We start from the raw sequence: 23668 nt of genomic DNA on the forward strand, positions 1-23668 counted from the left end.
AGAGACTCAGTGGTTTAGACCACAGCATCACCCGCATCCCTATAATTCCTACATTCCATGTAGCCCATGGAGACACAGCTGAGCAAGGAGGGCAAAATCTATACTCAAACCCTTGTGCTGGTAACCCCACAGGGCACAAAGGCATATTGAACTCCTCTAATGCATTCCCTACAGCTCATAGCAATGGGGGGATGCCTTCACTATACATGCTGCAATTCATTGCTCTCTGTCCTGTTCTTAAGAGTTATACAACTATTTTCTATAGGTTACAACCCAAACTTAATTTCTAGCCAAGAATGAACGGAATTTTTATTTTAAAAAATCACACAACAGAAATTTCATGGCTATCAATGGAAGTTTTGTACACAAAACAAAGGAAAACATATGCCCTTGAATGAATTAAGACCATGCTTTGATCACAAGATTCCTGTTTCAAGTGAGTTAGCTCTAACTCTCCATAAAGTATCTGTCCACATTAATAAAGCTAAATAAGCATAATCTAAATAAAAAGAGGGAAAGTAATCAGAGCAGAAAAACTCAGGAGGCCTGATGTCATGGACTGGTTGGACGCAGAGGAATGGTGGAAGGAAACAGTTGGGTAACCTCCGAAAGAAGAAGGCTCAGAGCCCCCAGAGTAGTGGTGGGACAACAATGAGTGGTCAGAGTGAAAAGAGGAAGACGACTGAGGAGATGAGGTGTCAAAAACTAAACTGGCAAAGTGAGCTTGGAGAGTATGTGCAAAGAGCAGGCCAGAATCAGAGGCAGAAGCTGGCAAGTGAGATGAGGGAGGCCAAGAGGCAGAGATGGGTTACGCTGGTGAAGAGTCACTGATGTCTCCCCCTCCTGCTGTGACAATCTCCCCTCCCCCACTTGTCTCCCAAAACCAGAAGAGGCATGAAAAGAGCAAAGGAGAGGTTGGCTGCATGCAGGCATAGTCTCCGATTGCTCAGGGAAAGCCCTGAGGAGATGGGAGTCTCAGCAACTGATTTTTATGGAGGAAGACCACCGGGAATGAGCTGCTCTGCTCATTAGGCAGTCATGGAGTGTGGAGATTGTGCTTTTGCTAATAAGAGTTAACTCCATCTTTAAACTGTGTGATTACTGACCAGCTCCTGTGACACCTATATATGCAAATATTATATTGGCTTTTATACTATTGTTTCATTGAAAGACTAGTGGGGAGCTCCTGGCACTGCCCAGGAATTTTAATAAACAAATAATATAATTAAAAAAAAACCACAGAATTAAATCCCAGGTTAATAATGCAAGTGTGAACAGAAGCTAATATCACAATCACATATAAACAGGGCGGGGAGTGATGCTGACATGAGTAGATGCAGTTGGAAGCATTGGTTTATAGTTCATTATCTAGTGGTTGGGAAAGCAAAATGTGTCTTAAGGAGTGCTAAGGAGAAGACAAAAATAAGCTGGTAAGGCCATTGTTTCGGCTTTGACTTTGCAAATGTTGCTGCTTGAAAATTTTCTCAAGGCATGTTAGGGTTGCATGGATTTGAAATAATACTGAGAAAGAAGCAATGTGATTAGCAAATGGGCTGTACAGTGTATATTTTGGGTTTTTTAGCTACGCTTTTTTACTTCTTTCGGTTTGAAACAGCAGCTAGGTGCCTGCAAGCACTCTGCTCACATTTCACCATACAGTCCAATTTGCAGTGCAGAAGCTATGCAGCAACCTTGGGTCAAAATATTACAGATTAAAAAAAAAAACACCTCTGCTATGTGAAACAGATGTTTTTAAATCTTCAGGATTAATCCCTAACCACTTTCTGCCGTTAATGAGATTTAGCACTAACTTTTAATTGGTGGTTCAGAGTTAATCACCTGAGTTAAAAGGGAAGGGGAAAACGTATCCTTGCCACTCCTACTTGCTCTTCTTTCTGTACACTTGATGCATGCACTAAAAAAGTGTTAAAATATTTGCTGTACTGTCCTAAAATACCACAACTTTTCATAAGCAGTAGCTCATAAACTTCTTCCTAAGGGGTCTGCCTAGTGGACTTTTCTCCCTGCCTCTTCAGGATCCATGTAATGATCCCATCTACCAGGCCTTGTCTCCACCTACAGCAAGTAACAAAGTGATAGAATGCTTCAGAGTGTAGGTGGTTGGAAGATAGAATGCTTCAGAGATCACAGGCGTTAGAAGAATCTCACATACAGCCAACTTCCTCCCCCACCCCCAAACTCATAACACTATACAGTCGTACATTGGATCCCAAACACCTTGCGAGTTGAATGTTTTGGCTCCCAAATGCCATAAATCTGGAAATGAGTGTTCCAGTTTGTGAATGTTCTTTGGAACCTGAACATCCGAGGCAGCTTCCATGGCTTCTGATTGGCTGCAGGAGCTTCCTGCAGTCAAGCGGAAGCCGTGCCTTGGTTTCCAATCCCTTGGGGTGAGGGAAATCTTAGCCATTTCAATAGACCCAATTTGGGCCCTTGATCCGGGCTCCAAAAATGATGCAACAGCAAGAAGAATTACACATCCAAACCTGGTGGCTAGATCTCAATCCAGACCAGCAATCATGTTTTCCACCACCAGTGCTTCAGTCTGTCATGGCTATACATCATACACAGGTGTTTTATAAGCTTACTAGTGTATTTGGTCACTTCCCTGATCTTCTGCCAAGGAAAGCATACATCGCTGTCATGGAAACCAGGTATCCTAGCAAAGTAATTACTCGACTCCTGTTCAAGCGCACCACAGGGATGTTTCTTTAAAAACCAGATTAGAAAGGCAACTGACACAAAACCCAGAGTAATACGCTAACACTAGCTTCCCGTTTTGCGCTCAGGCTAATAGCTACCTGGAAACAATCAAATAGGGGTAATTTGGGACTGACACAAGTTCCAAGCACTGCTTCCCATTTAAACAGCGGGGTGCTGTTGTTTTTTCCTTATCTCACCAACTGCAGTCCTTTAGAGTGTAAAATTAATGCTCTGTGGCCTTTACCCACCTAAATGGTAAAGGAAAATATAGGAGGTGGCAAATTTCTTCCACAATACGCCTGGAGCACAAAAGTTTGACCAAAAAAAAAGGCATAATTTTTAGAAACACAAGCACAATGTAGTCAAACATTTCTGTGAAAAGAAACTCTTTCCATTCATATACATTGGACCCACCCATTATTGTTAATATTGTTTCACACCACTCCAATCTCTGAGTGGTATGAGATTCCTGGGGTTCGAAGTGATTACCTAGGGTTCGTGTTTCCTTTTGGAAATGAGGCAGAGCAGAGACTGTGGCGTCTTTCTGATATATGGTTTATTTACACCTATCTGCAACCTGAGCCTGAGATGTTCAAGCCATCAATGCACCAAAAGGATCTTGTTCCTCCCTTAGCCACAGCCTTGGATTCAAACACAAATCTCAAATACTGTTCCGACTCTCTTTCTCCGCTAGTTCACATCACTGCAAACTCCCAACTCTAAACTCGTGTTTTGTCCTTCTCACTATTTCTAAATTGAGAGAGGGGCTCCACCCATTTGCCGCCTCACAAAGAGCCTCCATTCCTCTGCTTCCCTTAATGACCCAAGCACTCAGCTCAACTCAGGAAGCTAGTCTGGCTTATATTTTAAAGCTCATCATAACACTATATTTTTAACTGCTGTGGAAATTGTTAATCAAAAGACCAGTTCTAAATATTTTAAACTGACAAACATAGGACATGGCATGCAGGCTGAGGCTGCAGTCCTTGCCCCATTTACCTGTGTGTAAGCCCCACTGAACTGAAAGGCAGGGTGGTGTAGTGGTTAGAGTGTCAGACTAACTCCCAGTCTCTCGGCCTAACCTACCTCACAGGGTCGTGGCAAGGACAAAACAGAGAGGGAAGATAATTATGTATGCCAACTTTGAGCTCCTTGGAGAAAAAGTTGGGATATAAATGCAACAAAAGAAATAAATAACTCCAAGTCAATAGGACTTCCTTCTAAGTGGAAACAAGTTAGGACTTTTCTGTTAGCTAGGTGGCATTTTTCAAACCCAATTGTGATACAAGGGATGCTTTCTATGCCAAAAAATATCTCCTACATAATCATTTATCTGCAGCTCAGTCTCTGCAGTGCAAACACAATCCTATACAAGTCTACTCTGAAGTATGTCATATTGGTTTCAATGAGCCACACACACCGTCAGATTTGAGTCATTGACTTTGAAAACCTAAAAAGAAAGCGCTAACGTCCCCAACGCTCCATTGACCTCTACTATACAGCATTTCAATAAAAAAGTCTAAAGATGATTGTTCCAATCCAGCTATTTCAGAGTAACTCCAAATAGTTATCATAACCATGTATTTCAAGGAAGGAACATTGCTGCCTAATTTTTCTCAAATTAAGTTTGAGTTGCCTTGGGGATGAAAAAATTAATTCCTTTCATTTCAGTCAAAGAAGTGGAACATATTTATAAGTACATTCCAACTATCAAACAGTAAACATAGCATGCACTTTCAATAGTTTGTATCAGGGCAACCTTTGCCAGTGAGTAGTTGTCTCAGAATATTTAACAGTGCATTTTAAAGAATATGCTATCAGTGACATAACAAAACAAAAAAAAGGTGTTTTACCTGTAACCTGTAGATTTCTTGCTGTCTTCTCAAAAAATGCCACAAAAAAATGGAGGTCGTAAGTTCATTATCAGATTTTGTCACTTAAAAGAGCAATAAGCAGCACAAAACTTTCCATTCGTGTAAAGGCTGTGTCTAAATGAAATGGCTCGCAGAAGAACTGGGTTCAGCATCTGTGATTCTACAAGTGTCCATTCCATGCACTGCACACAGGAATGAAACAAAAATTCCTAGGTTCACCATCATGTGACACCAAACATAGACGCTGGCGCTTGCTTTGACTGCTATTAGCAATTTTCACTGCATTAACAAGGCTCTTTTTAATCCTCCCTCAGTTGCTACAAAGGGCAAGGGGGGGAAAGAGCAAATGGACTGACGCTAGTTCTGTCAGGAGGTGGAGAAACCCCACACCCAACTTAGGTTCATGATATGATTGTACTTTAGGAGAAAGTACTGAATAGCACACAATAGTACCTTCAGAGCATCCATCTTAACTGAAGTTCTGAGCAAATATTCTTTTGACAGCAACTGTTTGAGTAAGAACAAAAACCTGAGGTAAATTAAGGGAGCCAGTATGAGTGTACTTAATTCTCCTGTAATTTTTTTCACCTGGGACAGTTCTAAGGTCTGTGCTTGGTTCTTAAATCAGGACAAACTGTGAGGATAATTTCCCAAAGAAGAATGTATTATTTGGTCTTGAGGGATGGTTGATAAAACTTCCTGGGCTAGATCAGCAGAGAATGACTGAGCCCTGTCAGAAATGGTGAAATGTAAGAGGAGGGAACAGGGAGCGAGGCTCACTGTGAACTGGTCCCAATTGTACCTTATGGCAAACATGCCAGGGGGTGGATTGAAAACACTTTGTCTGCATTCCTAAGAGACTTTTGAGTTCTGTGCCTTGAAGCAGAAAGGATAAGAAGGGAGGAGAGAAGCAGAGAAACCTACAGGCCCCATCATGTTTACATCCTTCCAGAAAAGTAATAATTATTATTACTGAATATGCACATGTACAAGAGCAACTTCATAGGACAGTCTCATCAAAGCACACATCAATGGTTGGCAGTCGGATTAAAGTATTTTCATGGCTGGGGGTGTGAGTTTGTCATTTTTCTGATGAGTGGCAGGCATGGAAATTAAACGGTCTAGGCTAGTTAGAGGTCAGGGGTGCCCACCTGAATAAAATATTGTGGGGGCCCAGGTAAGCCCTGCCCCACATAATCAATCACATGATGCATGAACACACACCATTTGAATGGGAATACCCTTTAACTTGGGGGGGGGGGAAACAGCCGCCTCAAATATTTTATTGTGGGGGGTCAAAGCCCCCATGTCCCCTAGGCAGTTATGTTAGAGGCAGTAGCTGGTCCCTATAACTACCAGGAAAAATTTCTGTGCATAAGGCTTCTTTATATGCAGGAAGTCATCGTCGTCAATTTGTTACAGTCAACAGACTAGAAATAAGACCAAAGTGGCAGAAAGTGAATAATGCAGTTGCTAAGCCCTGAAAGTTTCCCATGGGAGTGACCTTGGGGAAACCATGGGCCCACATTGCATCTGCCAACCCTAAAGAAAATCTCATACAAAATGGAATTATTTGGACATGTAACAAAATTTGGATAGAAAGGTGATACATCTTCCTACACATCAGTATTCTCAAATATAGAAGGAATAGGGCTTAGCTTATAACTTGCTCCAGTTAGTTATGGATAGACTTTATGAGAGCTGCCTATGAATGTGTGTACTTAGGTATCTTCAGGAACAGAATAGGGGCATGCCATTTCAGGTGTAGCCAGATCAGGTATAAAAAATATTCAGAGTCTGGTCTCTCACTACCCTTGCTAGTATTTTCTGCCTGAAACATTTCACACTTAAGCTATAGCCTGCAACTAAAGCCCAGGCCTGTCTCTTCCAACTTGCAAACTCCCTCCTCTACTCCACTAGGTGGTCACCAGAAACTCTGGGGTGGAAAAACACCTACCTGAACTCTGCATGCAGATGGGATGCATTCGCCTAGTTCAAACATTACAACAAGAAGATGGCTACATGGTCCTGTTTCAGTTCTCTGTCTAACTGAACTCCATTAACCACCAGTGTTGTGTAGTGGTTAAAAGTGTCAGACTAGGACCTGGAAGACTAGGGCTCAAATCCCCACTCAGCCTTGAAGCTCACTTGGTGACTTTGGGCCAGTAACCTACTTCACAGCATTATTTTGGGAATTAAATGAGGAGACGAAGAACCATGTATGCCGCCTTGAGCTCTCTGGCGAAAAAGCAGGCATATAAATGCAATAAATAAGTAAATAGCAATATTAAAAGGTACCTCCTTTCATGGATCAATGTGCCATATACAAAAACAGTAATAATCACAATAATAATACAGCATCAGAGGCGATATAAAGAAGCCAGAAGAAGGAAGGAGGGAAGTCAGCTCCTAGGAGCAAGTATAAATGTAAAATGTAATATAATATGTAGGTGTAGTATGAAATTTGCAAAACTAATAAAGATTATCTTGCAATAATAATACAGTGGTACCTCGGGTTAAGAACTTGATTCGTTCTGGAGGTCCGTTCTTAACCTCAAACTGTTCTTAACCTGAGGTACCACTTTAGCTAATGGGGCCTCCCGCTGCCGCCGCACGATTTCTGTTCTCATCCTGAGGTAAAGTTCTTAACCTGAGGTACTATTTCTGGGTTAGCGGAGTCTGTAACCTGAAGCGTCTGTAACCCAAGGTACCACTGTAATAATAATAATAATAATAATAATAATAATAATAATAATAATAATAATAATACAGCATTCAAAGGTCTCCTCATGAAGTGACAGGAAATTCAAGACAAGATAAAGGAAGCACATTACAACACACATTGAGTTCACGGAATTCGTACAATTCTATGATCACTCTGAAATGAGGTTTGGGAAGGGGTGGTTGCTAGATTACAACTCCCATCATCTCCAACCATTGATCATGCTATCTGGGCCTGATGGGAGTTGTGAGTCCAGCATCTAGAGCCACAGGCTCCCCAGCCCTGCTTAAGTGAGGTTTACTCACTTAAATAGCTTTAAAGAAGAAATGAGACAAATAATGAAAAGTAGGCCTACAAATAGCTACTAGTCATGCTATCTAAAAGTTGTCTCCTGCTTTCATTGGGATTACATTTCCATTACCAGACGTTGCAGACACACAGGGTAGCTTTGCCCACAATGCCCAGTTTACGAGCTTCCCAGCCAGACACTCTTCAAAGCCTTTGGACTAATCTGCCAGGAAGTGGTATTATGACTGATATTAGCAACACTTCTTCCAATAGCTATGTCTGCAGCAGATCCAGGTGCTACCAAAATGGTCATCTCTTTCCCTTCTGTGCCACTTTGAATTTTCAACTAAGTCTTCCACAATTTAAGACCCGGAAGTTTCCTTTGCAAGGCTGAAACTGAACAGGCATTGTTTTGTTTTTTGTTTTAAGTTAATGCATTTGACAAGCCAGAGGAATTTGCCCTTATAGTGAATGCAGGGGCCTCAAATTGCTTGGCCCAATATCAAAATGTGTGTGTGTGTGTGTGTGTGTGTGTGTGTGTGTGTGTGTGTGTGAGAGAGAGAGAGAGAGAGAGAGAGAGAGAGAGAGAGAGAGAGAGAGAGAGAGAGAGAGAAGTATGTGATAATCTTACTGCATGGCTTCCAGTTTTGCCTCAGAATAATGGCACCCCTTCTTGCAAAATAATCCAACACAGTGACAAGTCAAATGATAGGCACTGATTAGCAAGCTTTAAAGGAGCTCTTAGGAAGCTCATTGCAATGTACCAGAAGTGAACAAGGCAAGAATTATTAAAGCAGAACTTTGTCAATGAACCCTAATTAAGGATTAGCCTTCTGTGATACGATAAGGCTGTTTGTTTTCAGATAAGGCAAATTTTAACAATAAAAAAGAACTCTCACCAAGATTAAAACGCTGTTCCACTTTTCAAATAATCAAGGGATCCTTTTTATTTTCCAACAATGCTGAGTTCTAACTGACCTGACAGCATATTTCTTTGAGGTTGTCTTTGATATAAAAAAAAAAAAATTACAAATCACGACTTTGACAGATGGCAGATGCACTGCTTTGTGTATATATAATTTTTTGAAGCCGTGGGAGTCAGTTTTTAAAAAAATTCTTTTATCTTTAGCACATGCTACAATTGCAACACATTTTAGGGTACATTCACAAGAATTCGCTTTGACTAAATGTCTTACTGCATTTCATTGTTTTCAGGTGGTTTTAAACGTTTTAAAAGTTTTGATTATGTTTTTATTACATGTGTGCTTGCCACCCGGGCTTCCTCTGGAAGGACAAGATATAATAAATTTTATAAATAATACCCTTTTGTCAACACTTTCAGAGTTAATTGGAAAAAAATATGCAAGACTACCATGGGTTGTATCCAACTAAGTTATACTCAGCGTAGGCCAATTCAAATGAATGGACCAGTGGGTCTACTCTGAGTATGAAAACATAGTAACCTACATTCCGCAAACCTACCATTCCCATAATACTATAGAGTACAATAGAATACATTCTACTATAGAGATCAGACTCCTGACCAACAATCACAGCTTGTTTATCCAAAGAGTCTAAAAAGAAAAATTGTTTAGTTCATCAGAACAGCAGTCCAATATTCCTGTGCCTGAACTACAGAAAATTAAGAGAAATTGTTAATGAAAGCACGGGTTCAGAAACAATTGAGATGATGAAGCCAGAACAGTGTGATTTATATACCAGCTAAGTGTCCATTTGACAGCTCTAGGCAAATCACTGATAATGGCCAAATTACAGTTCCTTAAAAAACCAAAAAGAAAAACTTAAAGCATGGAGTAAGTAAAAGATTTGATTTTGCCATGTGACTGATGTGCAAGACTTAAAAAGAAACACGCAAAATCATAGCTTAGGAGCACAATCACCTCAAATTTAGATGAATAAACCTTGGTGAAAGATTAATCTAGACACCTGTACAAAGTAGTAGCCGTAGGGATAAGAAATTTTAATAGCAATTTTCCCCAAACAGTACTCCCTTAAAAACTCTGTTTTAGAAGCAGTAAAAGCAATGGGGGAGTGGGAACTCACCAGTTCACAGCTAAGTCTACCACAACCTTTTAGTCTGCGAGCTAACCTCAAGAATAAGCTTGGATTTGTCCCATTCTTTTAAGTTTTAGCTGAGCAATCTGACTTGTCTCATGTAGGCACCTAGTGATTCTTTAGAAGCCATCTTTAGGTACCTCAAAATCCCGTGGAAGGTTTCTCACATTAAAAAGCCCTACTAAACTGTTTGTGACAGATGTTTTATTCAGCGGGAAATTATAATTTTTGCATATACATTGCAGAATTATGTACAGTAAATTTCCCATGTTAAGAATTCTGGAGTGCACAGAAAGTTATCAGTCCAAGATACATTATATATATATTTATGTATATATTTAGAAGTTAAAATATAGACACTGAAAAGTGGAGTGAGGTTAATGAGGCGTTGAGTTTGTGAACGTAAGGAATACTGATAACGGAGTGTTCCAAAAAGTTTCTTTTAATAAACAAAACAACTAGTAAAGTTAATTGAAATATTTATAATACTATTCAGTCATTGCACAGTAGTTCCAATATACAGTCAAGAAGATGCAGAGAACACAACACTTAATTTGGAAGAAAAAAAACCTATTGCACCCACAATTTAAATTTTTTCAATTTTTTTGGAATTCTACTCTAGTAATATTTTATAAACATTTACAACACATCAGTAAACACAAAGTTCTACCTGCAGTGCAGCATAAAGGGGGGGGAGAGAAGGGGACCCTTCAGCTATCAAAATAGACAGTTCAGTGCCCGTTCACGGCACCCATTTACTCTAAAAGGAAGTTACTTCATTTATCAGCCATCATTCCTACAATGAGTAACGCAAGCTCCCTGTGTTCAGATAATAATTAGTAGTTCTCTGGTTATTATATGCCTCTCTGCTCTCTTCACTACGACGGCCCGCCGCTCAATGCTACGTGTTGTGGCGCTTTGGCCTCAGTGCTCGTAACATCAAGCTCCGGCAAGGAGCATTCCCCCTGCTCAGTGGCCTGTCAGGTAGTCCTGTGTTGAATCCGAAGCAAAAGAGTCTGCATCCTCGTTGTCCGAGTCATCGCTACTATCGTCAGCGGTCGGCTCTCCCGTCAGCGCTATTCGGGCATAGTCGTCAGTGTCTATAGATTTACAGAAATGGATGGCGTATTTCAGTTTCTCTTCCAGCACCTGTTTGCAAGAATACCTAGGCAGCTTCAGCAGAAAGAAGCACGTATAAGACTCTGGGAGGAAGTGGTCTGGAGGATTGTATTTATCGAGAACCTGTCAGGTCAAAAGAGAAATGGAAATGTCAGTTTTGCTGAATCAGCCACCGCAAACAGCACCTTTGTAGCAAATCATATGAACACACTTGGGTGTTTTTTCCCTCTCCCTCTCGCCAAGAAAAGCAACCCCCTTACAATTAATGTTTTCACTTCCTTATTACAGTGGTACCTCGGGTTAAATACGCTTCAGGTTACAGACTCCGCTAACCCAGAAATGGTACCTCGGGTTAAGAACTTTGCTTCAGGATGAGAACAGAAATCGTGCTCCGGTGGCGCGGCAGCAGCAGGAGGCCCTTTTCGGCCTACGCTATCTTGCCATCCTTCTCTCTCTCTCTCTCTCTCTCTCTCTCTCTCTCTCTCTCTCTCTCTCTCTCTGTCATTGGCTGACTTAAGCCATTAATATGAAAAAATAATAATCCTTTACGAAAAATATTTAACTTTTTAAGTTCACCTCAAAGTAGGCAACTGTTGCCAGTGGAAACACAAGTCACCTATTCAGTAGAAAAATCATAAGATCAAGAAATGTCTGTTAATGCTGTAATCACAAACAATGCATTGTACAGTAAGTTTGGAGCCAGCTAGTGCATTCAGGCTAAATTTAAAAAGCAGTTATAGAGGAAAGGGCAAACTGCAACTGTAGCAAGAAAATCTCTACAAGTACAAATTTTCCAGGCAATTTTGGAGGGTAAGAGTTTCCTGCTCTCTTCTTGTAGAGCACCATGCACACACAAGGATTTCATACAGTACATGCAGAATCCAAGAGAAAAAGGAGCAATGGTAATCAAAAAAATAAATAAAAATGGTACAGGCTGGAATTTCATTAGCGCTCATTGCAGTCCACAATCCATCTGGAACTCTCCATGTCGTACCTGGATGACAAAGTCCCTGCCTCTGAAATCTGCAATTGTTCGAGGTAGCCTGGTCCTGCCCCACACAAAGCGCAGAAAGAGAGAGCGTTCTGTGTTGGAAAAGGACTCCATCACCTCCCAGAACCACTGTATAAGAGAAGCGGTGGGCTCGATCCCTTTATATGTGGCCACAGATTTCAGAAGATGAAGAGGGATATCTGGACTTCCACAGACCTGCGGGGGGAAAGCAGAGAACAGAATAATGCCAAGGGAATCTATCATAAATGAGTGTGTGCTCATGTTGGTTTTTTCCCAGTGAGAACATTACTGCTTACTATTATGCATCATCACAACTGTGTTTTAAAGCACATTAGAAATGGAGAGCTTTTAGCAACTGATAACAATGATTAGTCTGCAGTGATGCATTAAGATCAGGTGAGTATGAGTGATAATGTTGTGTATATGAAATTCCCCCCGTCCCCAAAATTTGGAGCCATGTCTACAAACCCTCAGTAGAGGAAGAATTCTTTTTCAACGAATGCATTAAATAACCAATGCATTTATATTGTATTTTTTTAATGTGTCTAAGCATTCAAATTGTGTACGCACATTTACACATGTGCGCAAACACACACCACACTGAACCCACAAGCGTCCAGGAAACATCACAAAAAGGGGTGGAATGGAGCAGGGACAGAACAAGGTGTTTGCAGGCTTTTCCAATGGTGGCTCAAATGTACACGATTTCACTGACACCCCTGTGTGAATTGGGGGTTGTCTGTATTTGTGATTTTTTTAAAAAAAAGTTTCTTAATTTGTAATCGCTCAAAATATAGCAAAAACAAGAGAGTCTTCTATTTTAAAAAAGTGCACCACTATTTCCTGAAATCCTGTAATGTTAAAGGTAAACATGGATTTTTAAGACCACTGAACAGAGAATGCATATTCTTAATACTGCATGTGAAAATATGAGGGATCAGATTTCAAAGTAGCATCTAGCCTAACTCAATTTTACTCTTCACATTTTGCATTTTTTCCTGAAGCTGGAATGTAATATTCCATTTTTAGAGCCCAGGAATTGAAAAACGTGGAGTGGTTTGCTGCCGTTAGTCCTACCAGGTCCTCAGTTTTAGTTCCTCACCTCACCTGTGTGCAAGTATGTTCAAGCTAGTGCATATTTAGAGCTGTATGTTGTTGCCATTTTTAAACGTATCTGCAAAGCTGTATTACACAGTAGCCATACTAGCACTGCACAGGAGAGCCTGGCTTTACAGCCATAAGCATACCCCACCTTTGAGGATGGCCTACAAACCGAAAGGAGCAAAAAGGAATTCACTGTTCCCAACAGAAGTAACAGATGACTTGGGCCAATTCTCCCCCACTCTTTATTATATAGCAGCCGCTAAGACTGCAAGCCAATGACTTGGCCCAAAGTTTAATCCATGCTTTTTTTAAAAAAAAAAGTACACAAAGCAACCCTTGTAGCACATGCCGATGGGGCAATTGTGTAAGTCAGAGTAATCTTAACCTTTGGCCAATAACAAGGCATAACCTACTGCAACTCTTTTGCTACATAACAAGTTCAAGGAAATGTCCCGATTCACATACTTTGGGTTCTCAAATTTCATTGGCACCCTGTGCACCGTTAAATTCTGCCCCCCCTCCCCCGTCTCTCACGCTCTGCTCCGCCAGCGCTGTTGTGCCGCCCCCTGCAGCTGAACTAGTCGTGCAGCCCTAAAACCGCCTCTGCACATATAGGCAGCCCCGCCGCCAATTTACGTGCGCTCAAGTCATGTGCTGCACCAGAAGGCTGGAAGTGCGGAGGGGAGACTTGAAAGCCTCAACAAAGCCCCGCTACGCCTCCAGTCCATAAGGAGACCTTCCTCAGAGCCCAAAGTCGATGTCCCGTTTGGCCTCTGAGGAAGAACTCTACGTGAGAGGTACAGAAGGTGCTCCCCATTTACACAGATTTCACTTTTGTACGACTAGTACTAGGCCGGAATGTAAACCCCATGTAAACAGGGAGTCTCCTGTACTAATATTTGGCCTGGGCTTTTGCCTTTCGCTTTTTTACTAAATTGCCCCGAAGTAGTGATGGCTGCACATACATACCATTGTTTCCAGCTCATATCCTGTGAAAAGGGAAAGAAGAGGAACAGGAACAACACGGGCCATCCCTTCCCGAACTGCCGCAACTTGCTCATCGAATTCATGAAGTCTGCCAAAATACACACATTTTATGAGTGAAAGGGATAGTCACTGATATGCTTGTTAATTATATGGATCTATAGGAGGAATGAAAAGAGGCTTAAAAGAATTCTGGCGCAAGTACTCATAATAAACTGGTCCATGATCCCAAGAGCTTTTAGGAACGTAAGAAGGTGCCTTATATATCAAGTCAGGTCAGGGTTTCCCAAACTTGGGTCTCCAGCTGTTTTGGGACTACAACTCCCAATATCCCTAGCTAGCAGGACCAGTGGTCAGGGATGTTGGGAACTGTAGCTGGAGACCCATGTTTGAGAAACTCTGGGTGGGATCAATGGTCCACCTAGGTGAGCGTTATTTACACAGATTGACAGTAGTTCTCCATTATTCCAGGCAGGAAGAAGAAGAAGAAGAAGAGTTTGGATTTGATATCCCGCCTTTCACTCCCCTTCAGGAGTCTCAAAGCGGCTAACAGTGTCTCAAAGCGGCAGGAGTGTCTCAGCACCACAGGGAGATGGCAGGGACTGAATCTCTGTCTCTTCGCATGCAAGACACGAGGCTTTGCCACTGAGCTACAGACTTCCCCCATGATAACCCATGATCAGGGCTCTAGGGGAAATGCAAATGATCGCGGGAGGAAAGCAGGAGAATAGTGGTGTTCCACAAACCTATAGTTTATCGCCAGCCTCACATACTCCGCACGATTATCCAGTGTAATATGGGCGTATTTGGAACTAAGCTGAATGTCTTGACCGCTCGCATTTGGCACTGTGAAAGGCAGGCTCATGGCTTCAAATTCTTCGGAAGTAGCTTCATTGTCTCGGATGTACATAAGCCCAGGAATGAAATCCTTATCAACCTTTCAAACGAAAAAAAACAAACCCACGTAAAGCCTTTCCCACAAAATACTTCTAAATCCAACATGGGCTCTTCATGGTTCTGTAAGCAAGCCTGCACGCTTGCAGAATCGCAGGAGATAGTGGAAAATTATTTCTAAAAACCAGCCAGAGATGTTATAAAGCCCTGTTTTTGCGAGTCACCTGAAGATTCCTACGCGGTAAGTGTTGGCACACAGACAGTCACTGAAGTACAGAAGATTATAGGAGAGCTATTCTGGGCTCTAGCAATTGTTAAGTATAACAGGAGAATGAAAATACACATAGGAGAGAGATGAGCAAAATAGAAAATCGTAAGGAACTTATTTTCTAAATGATATCCAGAAGACACAGTGGGTGGGTGTTCAGCAAGGGTTGCCAAGCACCACATACTGCCCCTGGAAGGGCGCCCCAGATTCTGAATTTTATTTTCTTCAAACAAACAAAAAAAAAGCTAACCTTTAGTCCTCCTAGAAAGCAAGCTATGGGACAAGATGTGCAGGTCCTTTTTAAGCAACATCTGTGAAATGGGAGTGGCATGGACGCCTTGTATATATTTCCCGTTACTAAGGAATGCTTCCTGTTGTCGTTAAGACGGCAGCAGCAGCAACAGGAAGGGGTGTGTGTGTGAGAGAGAGAGAGATATCTCCATAATCAGAACAACAGAGAATAACTGACTTCCCACGGTAAGCATAAAATTGTTGGGGTGGTTCTGTCCAATTTTATGCAATCCTACATTCTCCATGGCAGCCATTTTGTGTTACACAAGTTGGTGTGCAGGTACCATCTTCTCTACCCAGAAAGCCACCAGTGGCAGAACCACCAGCAGAAACATTCAAGTCTGGATTAAGTTAAATTCAGTTTAACTGAGGGCTGACCTGTGGCAGAGCAGAAATTTATTCACACACACCCACACACCACTCAGCTGTATTAGGTTACAGACTAAGGGTAACCAAGATCCACAAATGTGAACTGCAATTACACACTAGTCAGACATTAACTTGTCAACATGATTTAAGGTGGGGTGTGCCAGTGGCTCACACTCACTCACCTGTCGCTCCCTCCCTCTTTTCCTACCCCATCTCTTATTACAGCTGGAAAGCAGGATCTTACCCATTCAAATACAGAGTAGGCTTCTGGCAATAAATATGGCCCCCTAGCTGTAGTAATAACCAGACCAAGCAAAGGTCTTACATTTCACTAATATTTACACGGATGAACATAAGCTTATGCTTGCCTCACTGAGATCAGCGATGGTTAAGTTCATTCCTGCCAACTGTTTCCACACAGGTTCTGCAAGGTTGAGGCTCAGAGGACTCCCGGTCCGAATGGCAATCCCCAGCAAAACCCCTATTTTTTTTAAGACAAAGAGAGAAGTTTGTATGTGTTATTCAACGAAAGCTTTGCACAGACTTTAAAGATGCGGCAATGTCGATGTGGCAATTACCCAGGAAACGAAACATGTTCATGTGCAACAAAGACTTTGCTGCAGGGTTTAAGAGAAAGCAATCTCTGTTTGCTCCCGATTCATCCCGTCCGTTGGGAGTCACAATCAGAAGTGGCGTCAGCCCGTTCTGAAGTTCCTCGCACATTTCTGCTATTGATTCGCTGTAGCCTCCACCGCAATCATCTACAGATTCACCTAAGGCAAAAAAAAAAAAGAGGCATAAACTTCAGTGTTAAGGATAAATTAATTTGAGAGCCACTTACAGCTATGTCAGGTTGCAGGTGGGGATTACATGCAGTGCAAATGAATAATTCCCAAATGTGTTGTTTTTTTGTTTGTTGTGGCCTCACTTCCAATCTCCAGGGACAGAACAGGTCGTATATTTCAAAGAATTTATTGGCCATAGGAATGCATTAGTCCTACCAGGACTCATATGTTGCAGAAGTATTTGTTTTTTGTTATTTTATTTATTTATTTTATTTTATTTATACCCCGCCCTCCCCGGCCAAGACCAGGCTCAGGGTGGCTAACATCAGGTATAAAAACAATTGGTTAAAATACAACTTAAAAACAAGATTAAAATACTACTTAAAATGCAGCCTCATTTCATTGGAAGCCCAGATCAAAAACTGCTTGGGGGGAGAAAATGTCAAATCTTCCCCAAAGCCAACTATCCAGACTGGTCCTACGTGGGCCAGAAAAGCCAGGGAAGTCCCCAAATAGCTTCCCATAAAACAAAACAACAACAACAAGCTGTAACTATGAACAAGCCTTGGGTATAGCCCACAGTTAATGAGGAAAAGGCTTATCCACGATGGTTGGGACAACATGCTAAGCCAAACCTTGGTTTAGCTAAACATAGGGTTGCAGAAAGAAGGGCAGGTTAGGGGGATTGGGAGCAAAGCAGCTGCAAGCTCCTCTCCAAGAGTTTGCACTTTCATGCAGCTTTCTGCATTGCATGAACCAGATCAACATATTAAATAAAATACCAAAGGAAAACTTTCCAATATGAATAATTGATTTCACCATGGCTATAAGAATCCAAGTTCAGCCCTAAATTACCGTATTTTTTGCTCTATAAGACTCACTTTTTCCCTCCTAAAAAGTAAGGGGAAATGTGTGTGCGTCTTATGGAGTGAATGCAGGCTGCGCAGCTATCCCAGAAGCCAGAACAGCAAGAGGGATCGCTGCTTTCACTGCGCAGCGATCCCTCTTGTTGTTCTGGCTTCTGAGATTCAGAATATTTTTTTCTTGTTTTCCTCCTCCAAAAACTAGGTGCGTCTTATGGTTTGGTGCATCTTATGGAGTGAAAAACACGGTAAATTGAATTCAGATTTAATCTGAAATTCATTTTTCCCACTGTTAGCGAAAAGTAAAATACAATTCATAAGGCACTGTACATTTGCGCTGTGAGTCTGATTTCTACAACTATTGTTTAGCTGGAATGGCTTTCTATTTGAATATGACAAGTATGGAATCATTTTGATTGATAACTAGTTTACAAAATTTTAGTACAATTGCCAGGGGTGGCTTGTTCATGCATTTCTTATGTTTCTACTTTTCTCTTCTACTGCAAAACACACTGTTGAAGAAAAGCGGGGGGGGGGGGATGCTGGACAAGTTAAGACATATTGGGGGGGAATACTTACCCACAAATTTGACTTTCCAAACACGATGAGGTAGGAGAAGACTGTCTGGGCTGAAGGAGCTCATTTTAGCACACATCTGTCCAAAAACAGATTTTGTGCCATCTGGGCCAGCCAATCCTCCTTTACTTCTGGAACGCTTTACCTGAAAGTAAAAAGAAAGAAAGCACACCTTAATCACAGAATTCAAATTTCACAGACCAAACACTTAATGCTTAATGAACATTACTGGGATACTTGTAGTAATGTGGAAACTCTGTGTGTGTGCGTGCATCTCAAAGGAGTGACTTTATTTCAGAAGGAATTTTTGAAAGCATACATGTTATGAAAAAAAATTAAAAAGAGCTCAGCACCTACATAGAGGAAATTGTGACCAAAAAGAGGTAGTGAAATGATGGAGTGACGACCCCTAGAACTTCTTTTAGGAGAGCACAAGAGTTGCTTTTTAATCCTGCAACTTCCCCTGAACTGTTTTTCCGTAATAAATGTTCCACAGTTATTTGGGCCCCAGATTCAGCATTCCCAGTTAAGAAAGATGACTCCAGAGATGGATTGAACACTCTGCCTGAGATTCAGGAATATCACTTCTGAATAGAGTCAACAATACTTATACAGTGGTACCTTGGAAGTCGAACGGAATCCGTTCCGGAAGTCCGTTCAACTTCCAAAATGTTCAAAAACCAAAGCGTGACTTCTGATTAGCTCCTGCAGCCAATCGGAAGTCGCAGAAGCCCCGTCGGACGTTCGGCTTCCAGAAATCGTTCGCAAACCGGAACAGTCACTTTCAGGTTTGTGGCATTAAGGAGTCAAAATGTTCGAGAACTAAGCTGTTCAAAAACCAAGGTACGGCTGTAGAGGGATACAGACAGAGGTAGAGATCTTTAGTGTTCTGCAGTTCCTTAGAACATTCACGTTTTCCTATGGCAAAAAGCTTTTTCCATCTCGTATCTTAGACCTCTCTTTGAAAACCACAGTAAGGCTATTGCAATGTTTAAACTTTGTGACAGACCAAATCCCAACGCAGTGTTGGTGTTAAAATATTCCTCCACACTTAACAGCATACACAAAATTTATAGCATTTCCCACCATACCCTTGCCATAAATTCAGTCCTCCCACCCCTCCCTATGCCACACAGGCAGGCAGGCAGTCTGACTACTCTGTCATTCAGGTAGACCTGGCAATATGCTCCACACTATCACAAAAGCAAGCCAAGCTTCCTTTCTATGTTTTAGTCAGTGTAGTAAAACAATACTTCATATTCAGCCTTTGAAGAAATTTCTTTTGAAAAGGCACATTTGGCCTGAGGCTTGGCATTCAGCTTTCCCGCGTCACTGGAAGTTCTTCTCCTAACCCACATCCTCCTCAATGTGACCCCATGTGATGCCCAAATGTTTGTTTCCTGGGCCTTAAGAGTACTCAAGGCAATTTGAAGTTCTCCCGAGCTATGTAAGCAAAGGCAGCCCAAGATCATGTGGGAATAAAAGGTACAAAGATGAGAGAAGGCACACTTTTTAGATCATATCCGACTCCAGGGCTTTAACAAAAAAAAGCTACACACAGAGTACAGGAGTGGCCATTTGATGGCTTCCCTAGTTCTTTTCAGGTTAGCTTTCCTTTCTTTCAAAAAAAAAAGAACAAGCACACTAAAAACCAACACGACAAATGAACTTCACAAATAAGTAAAGAATATTACACGGACAGTAGAAAATTCATGGAAGAAAAGTTTGTCCATTTGCTCCTCCCTGCTGTGAGATTTTAGAGGTTGCTGACAGAGGGAGGAACCATTTAAAATTGGGAGGAGCCCCATGAGATTTTGGGGCAACTCACTCTTGATCTACCTCATCACATGTTGTGAACATATTCTGTAAGCCGCCCCTAGAGTGGCTGGAGAAACCCAGCCAGATGGGTGGGGTATGAATAATAAAATTATGATTATTATTGTCTACCCAACTGCATATTTTTCAGGATACCCCTCATCCCCTGCACCTCTAGAAGTTAATTCAGGGAGCTAAATGGCTGCATGGGAGAGGAAGGAATGGCAAGCTTTTGTTACATCGACTTGCCCTTGTTCACTTATATTTTAAGATCCAAGCCATTCACTGGATATTGGTTAAGAAGCACTCTCTTCAGAATGTTAACTCAAAGTGTTAAGTACTTTATAAGTCAGGGTTGGGACCCTTCCCCACTCCCACCCCCACAAAAAAGGCTGCATTCCCTCGGAAGAAATCTGTTGTGGGGGCAGCATGCCAATGGTGGTAGGGGACACAGCCATCCCACCCCTCTCTTACAACCCCATCAATCCATTCCATTCTCTATCACTTTTCCTCACATTCACCTCTCCCAGTATAACAAATAAGAAAAAGAGAAGCGTTTGGATTTGATATCTCGCTTTATCTAAACCCTAAGGAGTCTCAAAGTCTCAAAGTGGTTAACATTCTCTGTGAGGTGAGTGGGGCTGAGAGACTTCAGAGAAGTGTGACTAGCCCAAGGTCACCCAGCAGCTGCATGTGGAGGAGCGGAGACGCGAACCTGGTTCCCCAGATTACGAGTCTACCGCTCTTAACCACTACACCACACTGGCTCTCTTTGGGGGAGCACATAGTTTTCCTCCAAACAAATCTAATTGATGCATTGGGGAGGGATAACCTTCCCCAGCTGTAACACACACACACACACACACACACACACACACACACACACACACACTAACACCTATACAACCATTAGTCATTGAAAAAATTCCTATTGGCACTATGGAAGTTTTTCTTAAAAGCCTAATAGTCATGCAGGGGGGACATTTTCAAAGGTCATAATTAGGCTTGGAAGAAAAGGTTCCATCTCACAAACACTGAAATATATTTGGTGAAAGATCAGGTCTGCATTCACCTGCCACAGCCTGCTTGGTGCCGCATGTCTGTTGAACATCACTTCTGAGAAAATACCCAGGCACACAGCCTAACTTTAGAAAGCCTGATCTGTACAATCTTTACCATTCACAAGCATTGAGGTGCATCACTGATAAAGATGGGCTTCACTTTTCTCAGTTTCACCAGCTGACAAAGCCCTTGTTGACCCAGCCATTTACCGGCTGGTTAAGGCTGAGAATATATTTGTTGGGATTTTACGATAGGTGTTTTATTTCATAATGCTTTGTGTACCCTGCTCTGGGCCTGTTGTACAATGAACAGCAGATGAGAATATTTTTACAAAATGAATTAAGTTCAGGCCGTATACGTACATAAAACCCTATTTATGGGGCATCAGGTAGCCACAATTTCAGTCCTTTATCACGCATAAATGGAGCTGGAATCACATCTGCGTAGGTATCTTATTGCCTCCAAAACATTTTTTAATATACAACTTGGAGCTTTTCCAAAGGACCATAACGTGGCTGCTGTCATCATAATTTGTTAGAAAAGAGCAGCACACAAAGCTATTAGCATTACAAGTGCTCACCCCCCCCCCCAAACTGAGCACTTGTAATGCTAATAACTTCTTGGGCCGTCTTTTTTCTAACCAGTTATGATGACAACTACCATGCCTTTTGCCTGAGCATAAAGCCCTGGAAAGCTGGGCAAAGTTTTCACGCAACAACAGATTCCTATTCAAGGCACTCAGAGAGCACAGCATTCTGACCTGAATTCTGTTGAGTTCTACCACAGGCCCATGTTGGCGATCTCTCACCATAGTTGCTTGCACAACCTTTCTGAAAGCCGCCTCCTAGAAAAAGGAGAAAATAAGGTGTTGAGAATGCAATCCTATTATTGAGTTATGTTTACCAGGTGGGATTGGCATTGCTACTGAAACCTCCTTGCGCTGGGATCGGTCCACAGCCATTATCAAGCACCTTAAACATTATGTTGGCAAAAGAGGTAGCAACGTGTTTGTTTGTTTGTTTTTTAAAAAACTCCCATTGTTCAATTGGAAGCTCCATACAACTGCCCTCATCCCAAACTGTGCAGCCACAAATGACTGTCCCAATGTCCTTGTCCCCATGTGTCAGGAAAAAACAAGGAGCAAGCAGATAGGAACTCAGTGACAAAAGATATAACGACAAGGGTTCCCTCTCTAAACAGCCAACGTGTGAGAGTGGAAAACAAAACAAAAAGGAGCAGCATGTGAACAACACTTCATTTCTCAGAATCCTTACAGGCACCCTGTCTCAGGACTCCGGACACGAACACCCACAAGATACCTCAACCATTACAATTTTGATTTCATGTACCATAAGTAAGTAAGCAAAGCAATGGCAATCACATTTTGAAGATGTAAGTTTCCCCTTAGCGTCTGACTCGCTCAGGAGGAAAAGATGCAGCCTGCTTTCTGGTAAAAATGTGAAATGCTGTTAAGCAGATATGGACAGAAACGCAACAGGGAAAAACTTCGTCATTAGATTCCCTGCGTCTGCACCTGTGAAGTTCATACAGAAGATAACTGGGTCTGTACAGAAGACCTGAAGAGAACTTAGGGCACCGTTTGCATGTCATTACTGTGACATATTTTTCTTGGAAGGTCATTTTTAGTGGAGAAGCTGACGTTGGGATAGATACCTTTCCTTGAGAGATCAAAATTCCACGTAACGTATCAAAGCCCACAGAAGGACCCTGGCCGGTTTCATCAAGGCGTCCCTCGAGATCAAACATGGGAATGCAAGGACAAAAGAGTTCGGAGATGTGGTGAAGCAGCAACAATCTGTTTCTTAAAGCAATTATAGGAATTTCCTGTAGATGGTTGTACTCCATAGGAACCTGGAACAAGCACATTGTTAGGGTTTAATGAGCACTGAATAAGTCATACGCTAAATGAGATAGTATCAGGCACAGTCCATTTTGCTAGCCTATCCACTGAATATCCAGATACTGCCTTTGCTTGAGATTTGTTATCTCCAAAGGTTTATACATGGCATAGCCAAGAAGAAATTTTTGAATACTGTTACGGGCCAGAAAAGGTATCCTATAATGTTGGCGAAATTACGACTACACTGCATAATACACAGCATGTTTTAAAAAACCAAAAAACAATCCTTCTGCTCTCCCTCACAATATCCATCCCATATTTCATCGATATCATGGCTCTTGTAGTAAAACTTAAACATCCTTCTGGCACCTTTCTAATTTCTTGCTATCCAAGGGCATGGATGTTGCTCCTCCCATCATATTAGTCATTGCAAAGCAGTTTAGATTGACAAAAGCTCACATTTGATTAATGCAAGTTTTCAGGAAGTTTCCATGGCTTTACAGCGTGAACAGGTATAAAAGTCACAAGAGGGGCCACAGAAAAGACACAGCAGAGCCCAAGCTATTCACTGTACCTATTATTGCAATGTAAAAAAACCACAACCCATGCACAGCCTTTCAGTGGTTTTTCACCAATGTCTCCAAAATTATTAACTAGTTCATTTACCCTCAGCTTCGCTTGCCCCTCAGTGAAGTCACCACAAAGCCAGATATGATTGACTACTGGAGCACTGCAATTGTATTCTGCTAGGCATGTGCCTCCTGACTGGGAACAACGATGCGCTGCTCTTATTTTCAAATGGCTTTGTCCTCAGTGGTGTAAGAAAACCACATCTCATACCGATGTAACAACATGGTGCCACCTCACTCCTAGGCTTTTCAACCACTTAAAAAGAAAATCTACTTTTGACCAAAAAAGCTGAAACATGAAAATACTCAGCGTAGCCTTAACCATCATGCTAGGCAACCGCTAAGAAGATGT

The 23668-nt window shown here is 41.8% G+C and overlaps 2 protein-coding genes across 8 annotated transcripts in view; both read right to left on the reverse strand.

The window, feature by feature from the left end:
* Nucleotides 1-4900, reverse strand: part of OCA2 (OCA2 melanosomal transmembrane protein) — a 159666-nt gene extending 154766 nt beyond the window's left edge. For both annotated transcript variants that reach the window (XM_081197573.1, XM_081197572.1), the window contains exon 1: nucleotides 4578-4900. The gene's annotated coding sequence lies outside the window, so the exon portion shown is untranslated. The remainder of the gene's footprint in view (nucleotides 1-4577) is intronic.
* A 5210-nt stretch (nucleotides 4901-10110) lies between these two features.
* Nucleotides 10111-23668, reverse strand: part of HERC2 (HECT and RLD domain containing E3 ubiquitin protein ligase 2) — a 99387-nt gene continuing 85829 nt past the window's right edge. For all 6 annotated transcript variants that reach the window (XM_081197532.1, XM_081197533.1, XM_081197531.1 and 3 more), the window contains 9 exons: nucleotides 22501-22698; nucleotides 21587-21670; nucleotides 17953-18094; nucleotides 16304-16498; nucleotides 16094-16206; nucleotides 14650-14840; nucleotides 13889-13994; nucleotides 11798-12010; nucleotides 10111-10926 (listed from right to left, as the gene is read on the reverse strand). In XM_081197532.1, coding sequence (XP_081053658.1) covers nucleotides 10654-10926; nucleotides 11798-12010; nucleotides 13889-13994; nucleotides 14650-14840; nucleotides 16094-16206; nucleotides 16304-16498; nucleotides 17953-18094; nucleotides 21587-21670; nucleotides 22501-22698 — 1515 coding nt within the window. In that variant the 3' untranslated portion in view covers nucleotides 10111-10653. The remainder of the gene's footprint in view (nucleotides 10927-11797; nucleotides 12011-13888; nucleotides 13995-14649; nucleotides 14841-16093; nucleotides 16207-16303; nucleotides 16499-17952; nucleotides 18095-21586; nucleotides 21671-22500; nucleotides 22699-23668) is intronic.

The sequence above is a fragment of the Podarcis bocagei genome (assembly GCF_964188305.1).
Source record: "Podarcis bocagei genome assembly, chromosome: 6".
NCBI classification, from domain to species: Eukaryota; Metazoa; Chordata; class Lepidosauria; order Squamata; family Lacertidae; genus Podarcis; species Podarcis bocagei.